Source organism: Montipora foliosa, chromosome 4 (assembly GCF_036669935.1).
Source record: "Montipora foliosa isolate CH-2021 chromosome 4, ASM3666993v2, whole genome shotgun sequence".
Lineage (NCBI taxonomy): Eukaryota > Metazoa > Cnidaria > Anthozoa > Scleractinia > Acroporidae > Montipora > Montipora foliosa.
The window spans coordinates 14517843-14529823 of NC_090872.1; the positions used below are offsets into that span (position 1 = coordinate 14517843).

The 11981-nt window shown below is 39.1% G+C and overlaps 1 protein-coding gene across 1 annotated transcript in view; it reads right to left on the reverse strand.

Annotated features, from left to right (window-relative positions):
- Positions 1–11645: 11645 nt before the first annotated feature.
- Positions 11646–11981, reverse strand: part of LOC138001042 (adenosine receptor A2a-like) — a 909-nt gene continuing 573 nt past the window's right edge. Inside the window, exon 1 of the mRNA XM_068847712.1 lies at positions 11646–11981. This exon is cut by the window's right edge and continues 573 nt beyond it. Coding sequence (XP_068703813.1) covers positions 11646–11981 — 336 coding nt within the window.

Consider the following 11981-nt stretch of genomic DNA (forward strand, 5'->3'; position numbering starts at 1 on the left):
AAAGATTCAACGTAAACCTGCTTGCCTATAAAATGTATTTTTCCATATTTGAGAAATCTCTAAACATTCTTCGTTTTTGAATCTACGTTCCAAGTCCATTAAGAACTGTTCAGGAGCAAATCATGAACAAGTGTGTGAGCTGTGATCCTTCTCGGTCTTGATAAAGGGGTTATATTTACCCTGATGAAATGATCTATAATCGGGGACAAAGCAAGTCGAAGCAATCTCCTAAAAGGACCTAAACGCGTGGTGAATTCTCCAATTTCTCCCTCGAACATTTCATCGTGTTCCTTCATTTTTCGATAATGCAAGAGCGTAATAGAGTCCACAGAGGGTGTTTGAAGACAGAAAGGGCCCGTGGGAGGGGGCGCCTACGCAGTCACCAGGAAAAACGTTTTCTTTCTCACAGTTAGTTACCGGAAGGACGCCTCTTTGAAATAAAGAGTTTCTTTGAATATACGTCTCAACTCTTTTTTTATCCCAGTTGGACACTTTTTGTCCGTTTGTATCTATTCTCCAAACCGTCATGGCCTTTTTTTCTGGAATGTCAAAGACGCTCGAAGAAAAATAAAAATAATATCTTCGTCACATCCTCAACGAGGTTTATTTAAAATTTGCCTCTATTGATTTAAAGACTTGGGAATACAAATCTTGCATAAGATTCTTTGAAGACAGAAAAGTGTTGCAGTCATGGCAGCAAATCCTCTAGATGATGTTCTCTGCAGCAAGATACTAGAATATGAAGCCTTTGTGAAGGAAACCATGCTGGATAATTTGAAAAAAATCGCTTTATCGTCTTTGCATCTTTGAATTGCATTTCGTGTGTCTAGACATTTATAAAGATCTGTTTGTCTTCTATCTAAGCGGAGAGAGTGGAACTATTATACTGTTTTATTTTACGAAAGATGATACAGTCGAAAACATCATTATGAGAAGTGGTACTTTCGCACGTGGTATATCAGTACTATGTATAATGGTGACATAACACAACGACTATGAAACTAATGTAGGTCCTCTTGGTAAGGTAGATGTGGACGAAGGGTGCATGCACACTTTCCGCTGAAAGTCCGTTGAAACTGGTTTGAGTCCCCTTTTAAGTTTTGTCAGGAACTAGCAAGTAATATGTGATTGTTATCTTCTAGGTATATTTCCTCACATGTCCCATCATTACGCATGCCCCGTCATTATGTCTTGCCGTAAGAAAAATTGGAATTCGTTGACTGGCAAATATGATTGTTTTTTTTTATAGCATGAAAAAAATGTCGCCATGCGATAAATATCATGTTATTTTATGCAATGTCTCTGGCCTGTAACACTGCTTTTGCAAATTTGGTTCCAAGCTCTCCGGCAGCTGTGTCCTTTTGTAGTGTAAAATACGTCATGCGGCCCAGACAAGCAATTCAATGATATTTTTCGCACTATTTTGAAATGTTACCTCCCTCGGTTTTAAAAGGGGCCAGTACTTTTACACTGTTGATTTCGAAACTGATTTGAAGAGGAAGGAGCGTTGAACGTTGAAAGGAAGCCTGTGACGGAAAATCACGCGAACGTCCAGTCTAGTTAGTTTCATTTAGCCAACTTTCGTTACAGTGGCTGTTATTCCACTCCCCAATTCATATTTTCGTCAAGTGCAGTCATCGAATATTTTCAAGGTTCGAAACAGATACAAATCTTCAACGTACAGATATAATATTCCCCTTGGCCATAGGCTCACACACGTCGGATCAGTTTTTGGACCAAATCCAAATTATTTTTAAACAGCTAAGGATCACGGTCACCCTCAAGCTGCGGTCACACCTGGGACAAGCAAAAAAATTAACCGTCTCCGAATTAAATGTCAGTCTTGCTTAACAAACCATGGGGAAGCACCTTTCACCCTGCCGGAAACTATTTTTTTGTGGAGAAAAAATTGTCTTATCCAGTCTACTCGAATTTTGGAAATGTGTTTGAAAAAATTGCCCAGGTGTTTCAATTAGGCGTCTATAAAAAAAACGTATAAAATTTACCAGACAAAAATTTGGGAAACATCTAACAGCGAATTATGGAAAATCCGTCTGTTACAAAAAAGGTGTTAAATGTACTTTATTTCTATTACTTTAAGGAAGAAAATTCTGAGTGAATTTTGCATAAATGAGAAATGAACATACTTTAGGCCAGGCTTTCATCTAGAATAATACAAGACGCCTATGAGGGAGTATCCGTGGGATGCACAAACAGTTAACACAAATTGTCCAGTTACAGTGAACTACAACCACGGGTAAACTTCGAAAAATAGGGAGAGATTACCAGAAAAATAAATCTATAATTTAACTAGAAGTTATTTGTTGTAAAAACAGGAAGAGGTTATTTCTTATTATTAATGCTACTAAATTATCCAGTGGAAACAACGAGGCCCTATTAGGGGTTATCAGGAATACAGGAGAATACAGGGGGGGGGGGGGGAATTAACGGGATGCAGGGTATTTAAAAAACCGAACTTAACGGGATACAGGTCAGGATATTTAGAGGTACAGGATACTTAGATTCCTCCCTCTCCCAATGACGCCTCAACAATCAACACAGCAATACTATCACAATTCGGGCGTTATCCTAGACGAGGATATGTCTCTTGAACACCATGTTGCTGCTATTTGTAAATCCTGCTTTTTTCATTTAAGGAACATTTGCAAACTGGCAGGAAACATATCAGCGTTAAGGCCTATGAGACACTTATCCACGCATTCATTTCTTCTAAATTAGATTCTTTATGGCGTGTCTAAATCTTCAGTGCAAAAGCTACAACTGGTACAGAATGCTGCAGCCAGAGTCCTCACCTTTTCTCACAAATCCGAACATATTACTCCAATTCTGCATAGCCTACAGAATTTGGCTACCCATTGAGCAAAGAATTCAATATAAGATGTTACTTCTTACCTTCAAAATCCTCAATAACTGTGCACCGTCTTATTTGTCTTACTTAATCAAACCTTATAGATCTTCAAGGACTCTAAGGTCGTCTGGCCTCCATATTCTGTCTAAGCCCCCTTATAATCTTAACTCTTATCGAGAGAGAGCTTTCTCTTGTCCTGAGCTGTGGAATTCACTCCCTCATAATATCCGATCATGTTATTCTATATCTATATTCAAAGGCTTACTTAAAACCTGGCTTTTCAAACAAGCATACCCGGACTAGTTATTGTCATTGTAAAGCGGTTTTGATCCTTGGAATTATTGCTATATTAAATAAAGGTATTATTATCATCATTATTATTATTATTATTATCATTATCATTATCATTATCATTATCATTATCATTATCATTATCATTATTATTATTATTATTATTATTATTATTATTATTATTATTTACTTTTACAGAACCTTTTTGGGGAATGTCAAGATAAAAAGATGAAATTTCTTTGGAATATTGACTGCAGATAGGCCGCTTCATTCGTTTGCTTTGGTTTGTCTATAAAACAAAATAGAGTGCATGTCTTTTTATTTGGTTCTTTAAGGGTTTTTAACCAATATTCTTTTCACGTTTTTGATTCCTGTACTAGGAGGAATGGATTTATTTTTTGTTGTCGAATGTCATTGACTTGACCTATTTGATGTTAGGCTATGTGTCTACTTAACAATTATTCACGAGAGCGCGTTGGATATGAGAGAGACTACTGAGTATTGTCTGTAGACTGTCACGTAGTAAAAACCGTTCAAACAAAGAAGCCAAAAAATTACATGTTATAAAAGACTAATACAAAAATATCTGCTCCAAGTCTCAAGTCTGTTTGGTGCATTGTTTCTAAGTTATTTGCCGAAACATGTCACTCAATTTTACAGAGCTTTATATGGAGACGCGAATGGCCTCCAATCAACAAAATATCTGGACCTCAGTTTGCGAAAGCCCTCTCTTTTTGCTCGTGAACTGAACTGAATGAGCATAAACATGTCTTCTACAGCTTTTCATGCTTAATTTGCCAAAAATCACAGAACAAAACCGTTTTTTGAACCACACCGCTTTGTCTCAGTTACTGTCTTGGTGTCACGCAAGGCGAAATTCCAAATGCTGTATTCTCAAAACGGAAAACGCTACGGTGCCTAAAACTGGTAAAAGATTTACTTCTAAGTAGATTTTTACCTGGTATAGATTAAAAAATCAGAAAACCTTGCAGCTTTGATTTTACAATTTGATGGCGTCATGTGAAAACACTCTATTGATAAGCTTAAATGCTTGGCACAATGGCCGATTAAACACACTGGTTCGATTCGCAAAATATTTGACACAATGGCCAGTTGAACACATTGATTCAATTCACAAAATGTTTTGGAACAACTGAACAAACTGGTTCGCAAGATAAACAGATCCATTGGAGTATTCGTTCGATGCAATATTAAACGCTTACAGTGAAACACACGAGACCGGAGCAAGATCTAAAAAAACCGTAGCTTTACCTTTAAGGTTACTGTACGTCATGAACGTCATGTACGTCATGTATGGGGACACATTATGTACCGATAGTCGCCCATCACTAGGGAAGTCGATCAGTTCTAGGGACAGATGATCAATGCTAGGGACAGTTGATCAGTGCTATGCACACTCAATCACTACTAGGGACAATTGATCATTGCTAGGGACAGTCGATCATTGTTAGGGACAGTCGATCATTGTTAGGGACATATGATCAATGCTATAGAGACAGATGATCAGTGCTAGGGACAGTCGATCATTGCTAGGGATATATGATCAATGCTAGCACTAGGAACAGATGATCCGTGCTATGGACAGGCAATCACTAGTAGGAATAGTTGATCAATGCTAGGGACAGCTGATCATTGTTAGGGACAGTCGATCATTGCTAGGGACGATTGATCATTGCTAGGGGCAGATAATCAGTGCTAGGGACAATTGATCACTGCTAGGGACAGTCGATCATTGCTAGGGACGATTGATCATTGCTAGGGACAATTGATCACTACTAGGGACAATAGATCATTGCTAGGAACAGATGATCAATGCTAGGGACAATTGATCACTGCTAGGGACAGTCGATCGTTGCCAGGGACAATTGATCATTGCTAGGGACAGTCGATCATTGCTAGGGACGATTGATCATTGCTAGGGGCAGATGATCATTGCTAGGAATGATTGATCATTGCTAGGGACAGTAGATCAGCGCTAGAACCAGTAGATCATTGCCAGCGACAGATGATCAGTGTTAGGGACAGTCAATCACTAATAGGGACAGTCGATCATTGCTTAGGGACAGTTGATCATTGCTAGGGACAGATGATCAGTGCTAGGGATAGGCAATCACTAATAGGGACAGATGATACTAGGGACATATGATCACTATTAGGGATAGTTAATCACTAATAGGGACAGTCAATCATTGCTAGAGACAGTCGATCAGTGCTAAGGACAGTCAATCACTACTAGGGAAAAAAACAACATTGCTGGGGACAGTCGACCAGTGCTAGGGACAGTCAATCACTACTAGGGACAGTCGATCAGTGCTAGGGACAGTCAATCACTACTGGGGACAGTCGATCATTGCTAGGGACAATTGATCATTGCTAGGGACAGTCGATCACTAGTAGGGACAAAAGATCATTGCCAGGGACGGTTGCTCAGAACTAAGGACTTTTGGTCAATGTTGGGGAGAATATCAATTGATAGAGAGTGACGGGCGACTATCCGTACATAATGTGTCCCCACATTAGAACATTTTAGATCCACGCCAGTCTGGTTTTAGATCCGTCCACTCAACGGTAACTGCACTTCTTGACCTTACAAACCAGTGGTGTTTTAATATAGACAGAGGATTGATTAATTGCGTTTTGTTTTTAGACCTCAAGAAGACCTTTGATACGGTCGATCACAATCTCCTGCTGATTAATTTAGAGTATGTGGGAGTTCGTGGACAAACCTTAGGGTGGTTTAAATCGTATCTTTCAAATAGATCCCAGGTTGTTTTCATCAATGGTGTGTTTTCCGAGCATGAACAAATCAAATGTGGAGTTCCCCAGGGCTCAATACTTGGTCCATTGCTGTTTTTGATATACATCAATGATCTTTCTAGTATTATAGACTTTGCTACTACCAGAATGTACGCAGATGACACCAACTTGACTTTTACCGCTTGCAATATCCCTGAACTCCAAGAACAAATGAGCGTTGATATACATTGTCTCAAAAACTGGTTGATTGCTAACAAACTAACATTGAATGTAATAAAAAACAGAGTTTGGCCGTTGAAATTGATGAATTCCTCACATGGGATACCCACATTGCAAGCGTTTCAAAGAAGGTGTCGTCATGACAAACTAGAAACTTCGTGGTAGCACTAATCAGTGACCAAATTTGAGCTTCCAGGCAAAAACTGCATAAATATGAAAGAAAACAAAGACTAGTATAAGCGCTTAATGTGTTTACACTCTTTTATTTTTTTATAAGAATGTTGTTTTCCGGCCCAGGCTGAATATTCTTATTTTGTCTGCCGATTTTAGGCTGAAAATATTCTTGTATTATTCTTAAATTATCGCTTATGACATTTCCGTTTTAGAATTTATTGGGGTATCAATTACAAGTGTTTGGTATCTAGATCTGTATCACGTTACACGTGCTCCATTTGTCATGATACTTTTTTGCGGTTTAGTTTATGTCTTTTGTGCTGAATACTGTACATGTGTATTACTACCCATTAGCGTTGAACATTTTGCTATACCTAGTTTCGCCGTTCAGAGAAAGAAATAATTTTATACGGTTAAGTTAAAAACATAAAATTGCATTGTATTTACAGATGTTTCAACACACATAATTACATCTATCCGTTTCAAAATCTCAGCCTCGGCTTTATTCTTAAAATATTCTTAAAATTTCGCAAATTTCAGCCTTGATATTCTTATAAAATATATTCTTACAAAAAAAAGAGTGTATTTCATTTATCAGAAATAATACACAAACAGCGGTGACAAACATCAGATATAAACGTATCATTTGAAATTATATTTTACTTGACGTTTCGTATGAAGTTCTGCTTCCGTAGCTCGTTTTCACGTCATTCTCAAAGCAAAAAGAAGGACAAAAAGAGCTGCAAGGGTGAAGAAAGGAAAGGTAAGTTGACTGACACAGTTTACCAGTAATTACGGACTAATAATTACTAAACAGGGCCAGTTTGACGGCCTTCGCTTGCATTTAAAGTGTCCAGCAATCACAGCAATTAATAATGAGAGGACTTAATCGTTGCTTGATTTTTACGTATTTTGATGACCGTATAAACATTTCCGTTGCTCGTTTTCACAGCATTTTCAAAAACAACAAAAAGAAGGACAAAAAGAGCTGCAAGGGTAAAGAAAGGAAAGGTAAGTTGTCTGACACTGTTTACCAGTAATTACTGACTAATAATTACAGAGCGGAGGGTTTTGACGGTCTTCCTTGCATTTAAGCTTAAGCAGTGTCTAGCAATGACAGCAATTAATAATTATTAGTATAAATACTCAGGTGATTATACAAAATCACGCGCTCTCATTGGCTCGCTATCTCGGATTATCAGCCGATAATCACCTCGACAGACAAAATGGCTGCCAGTAGTCGTTTTGCCACTGTAAGTGAAGATGATTTAGCGTTGAAATGTTTTTTTTTTTATCTTTTTTGAAATAATCACCTGTGTATTTATACTAAAACAATTATTCGCCTCAGGCTCAGTGATTCTCGGTGAATATTCACCGATAATCACTTCGCCTTCGGCGAATAATTGTTAATTAGTATAAATACACAGGTGATTATACAAAATCGCGCGCTCTCATTGGCTCGCTATCTCGGATTATCAGCCGATAATCACCTCGGCGGACAAAATGGCTGCCAGTAGTCGTTTTGCCACCGTAAGTGAAGATGATTTCGCTTTGAAATGTTTTTTTTTTCTCTCTCTCTTTTTAAATAATCACCTGTGTATTTATACTAAAACAATTATTTGCCTCAGGCTCAGTGATTATCGGTGAATATTCACCTCAACTTCGTCTCGGTGAATATTCACCGATAATCACTTCGCCTTCGGCGAATAATTGTTAAATGTATAAACACTTACGTAGCTCATATCCCCTCTCCACCCCCCTACACCTCTCCCCCCAAAGTTATAAGCCCACCCAAAACTACTTACGAATTGTGTAAGGCAGGGTTTACAGCCCAGAATTTTACAAAATTTCTGATCAATTCTGGCCGGCGGGCCTTAAAAGGTGGGGAATGAACTGTTTTCTCTTTTGCATGCCGGGCGGAAGCGTGATGTGCAGTGACTGTAACCAGTCAGCAAACTCTGCCACAGTAATAACTTCCAAACTGTCACAGCCATTTTATTTTCGTGTGGGGTCAGGGACCGAGAAGAGAATGAGCGCCAAAGGTCGCGGCAGAAACTGTTCTACAAACTAATTATAGTAGTTAGCAAATCTTGGAAGTGACGCGTCCTTAACTGTTTCTCTTCCAGAAAAACACATGTTGGTGCCATAATAAGGCTCCTGTGGCTAATCCCGTTAAGGTCGCTAAGATCACCAAAACCGTTCAAAATGTCTATCTCTGGCTTTCTCAGTAATGGTGATCTCAGTAGTGGTTGATCTTCTATAAAAGAAAAAAGGAAGTTTTTACTCTTTAAAATACTTGTAAACAAAACTTACAGGACGCAAACATTAAGCACGTTTAGCCAACATTTGTATTCTAGCGAAAAAGCGACAGCGCAATCGTATTGCAGCGAAAAAACGACTCTGGCGAAATAGGCGACACGTGGGCTGGAAAATGAGCGACAATGCGACATCAGAAGGAGATAAACTAACATCAAAGCCAGGATTCGAGCCAGGACTTCGAGCTAGGACTCGAGACAGGACTCGAGCCAGCACTCGAGCCAGGACTTCGAGCCGCATGACTCGTAGTCATGGCTCGCAGCCATTGCTCGCATGACTCGCATCCCAATTCGTGTTGTCCTACCGTTTAAAGATCAGGCCTCAGCTCATATTGTGCGTTCCCAACTTAAAGATTTAAGCAGGAGCCCAACTCATGGGCTCCTGATTTAAGCCATAAGATCCACACGAGCGTTCAGCCTGTTTTTGTTAGCCAGAAGATTGAACAAGATCTCAAACTGCGAGAAGCTAAGCCGCCGATTGTGAACCAACAGTACCTTGTTTTCAAGTGTAAATGTGACCTGTCACGGATGCAGGTTACGTTGGTCTCACGCGCCGCCATCTACATCAACGCGTTGAAGAACACAAAAACTCTTCTTCTTCAACTGGCAAGCATTTTCGCGACAAACATTCTTTGGCTCCAAGAGATCTTACAAAGAATTTTAGTGTTTTGATGAAGTGCACGAACAAATTTGACTGCGTCGTCTATGAAATGTTTTTTATTCAAAAGTTAAGACTTACTCTTAATATGCGATCGGATTCAATTCGTGCTAAGGTTTTTAATTAGTTTTTACTAGTTTTCTCTTTGTATGTTTTTATTGTCCGTTTACCCCTGCAAATATTTTTATTCTTCTTATATACATAAATACATTTATTCACTGTTTCAATTTTACCATTCAGTTGATAATGACCGAAGTACGGTCGAAACGTCGCTTTTTACAGTTTATTTTTATCGCTATTTTACTGTCGTCTGTTGCTACGGAACGGGCTGGCGAGGAAAGTAATGGATTGCGTTGAAAAGGTAATTTCTTTTTTTTTTCGCCTCTCATCTTGTCCACATCGCCAAAAAAAATACTACTCATCCGCCAAAAATCATTCGATACACTTTTATCAGGCACGAGTAATATAATGCTTGCCTGTCAATGAAAAGATCGAAAAGTGAAATTTACTGTCTTTTTTAATTGTCGCAGATAGTAATGAATTGCAGTAAAAAGGCAGCATCTTTTCACAACCCCATTATCTTGAAGACATTGTCAAGAGTTTTCCGTTAGTTCAGATGTGAGGCCCTGTTAGGGGTAAATTCCGACAAGCGACATGGCCTTGAACCGGCGACATGATAGCCACGAACTGGCGACGACCGACAGACTATTACAACGAATTAGCGAAAGCGACACAAATGTCAAGACTGACCGACAGCGAATTTCAGAATTGTGAATGTTCTGCGGACTGCGGAACATTTGCGCGTACACAATTCGTCGTAATTACTTAATAATGATCATTGTTAGCAATAATGGCCAATTATGGCTAATAAGGGTCCAATAAAGGCGAACAGCAATACATCTCATTTTACTGCTGTTTTGATTGTTCATTTCATGTGATTGACGTATTCAGTGCATCACTCCCTTTGAGGACTTTTCCGCTTTGCGTATCATGTTCTCCCTGCATGACCTACGTGCGCACTCCATCAGTCTGTCAGAGAGATACTTTTTCCTCTATTGATCGCGTTCATCTCGGTGTTCCAAATCGTAAGCGAGTTATTGAAATACATCAATATCAGAGTCATAAGCGAGTCGTCGGAGTGCCAAACTTGTGCACGGTCAGAGTCACGTGACGGGTCTGTTCAACATCAGAGACCGCGCTATTGTTTAACCCTTTGAAGTTTGCCGAGTTTCATAACCAGTCCCCTCTACTAACTATGATTTTTCACAGACCTTTTGTAAACGCATGCCTTGCGGATAATGACTGGTCGATAATGTCCTTCCTCCTGGGTTGTTATAGTTACAGAAAAGCACAGTCTGACAACTAAATCAGAGTTGAACTCGGAAGAAACATTAGACTCTTGCACTACCAGAATTGTAGAAACGCTATTATAGCTCGATTGCTTTGCCAGATTAGGCCTTTATTCACTTGTATAGTTTACTACATGGAATTTCATTGACTTCAACAACTATTCCAAGTAGTCTGAATAGGTATTAAACATTATAAAAGGTCTCAAAACCCTGGGCTTAAAAGTACTAAAGATAGAGGCCGTATGTTCCGTTGGCGTCGTTCCAGCGAATGGGGATTGTCAGAGGGGCAACAAGCTAAAATTTATTAATGAAATTCCGACATGCGACACAAGAATGTTCCGAAATTGCGACATAGCTAGCTGTGAAATTCAGACGGAGGACATGGGCACCCCCCCTAACAGGACCTCAGATGTGGCCGAAAAAGAGATTATCTCTCCTTGACAAATCTACGTTGATTGGTTTCCAGGAGCCCGCTGTTCAAATTTGAGGAAGGTGTCTCCCATCGTCTTACTAAAAGATTATAGTTATCAGCTGCAGCTTACCTTTAGGTCAATAATTCAGTACATCTGCCAGATCATCATGTGTTTGTTCGGCTCCATTTTGAGCAAAAATGCTTCGATCCTCTTGGCTGGGATCACTGACTTTAAGAGTTTTAGTATCGAACGCGAGATTAGGATCGATTTAAAGTGGCCCTAACCTTAAATTATTTTGAAATTTCAGCACCATAACTGAAATGTGTTTGGTTTGCTGTAGGTGATCTCTTCAAGTATAAATGTACACACATGTATATGTTTTTCTCGGCAAAGAAAAATATTTGAGGTTAGCATTACTTTAAAGCAAGAAACGAGAAAATAGAGTTATCAAGACGTGACAGGATATTTGATATTGGAAACTAGTAGCTTTGTTATTCCGCTTTTGAATCTGAAGGTCGGTATCATTCCAGGAATTAGATAGAACAGGGGCAATCATGATTTCCATGCAAGCTCCGTTCATTATTCGGAGGCTGTACAGCAGTGTCTCTTTAATGTGTTTTTTATACTTTGACGAACTTCTCGATATCGCCAGAAGTAAACCAGAGGATTTAAGGACGAATTGAGAAGAACAAAGAATTGTGTCACCAAGGAAACTTCCAAAGAGTCGCTGGAGCTATCTGTGATCATAAGTGATAAAACAGAGCAATAATGTGGGAGGTAACATACAGCAAATACAGCATAAATATACACGACATTAAAAGCAGACTTGCGTTCTCGGAAAAGAATCGTTGCTTGCGAATTTTGCTGATGAATTTGATTCTGATGATATCTTGCTGCTTTGTAAATGCGGAAGTA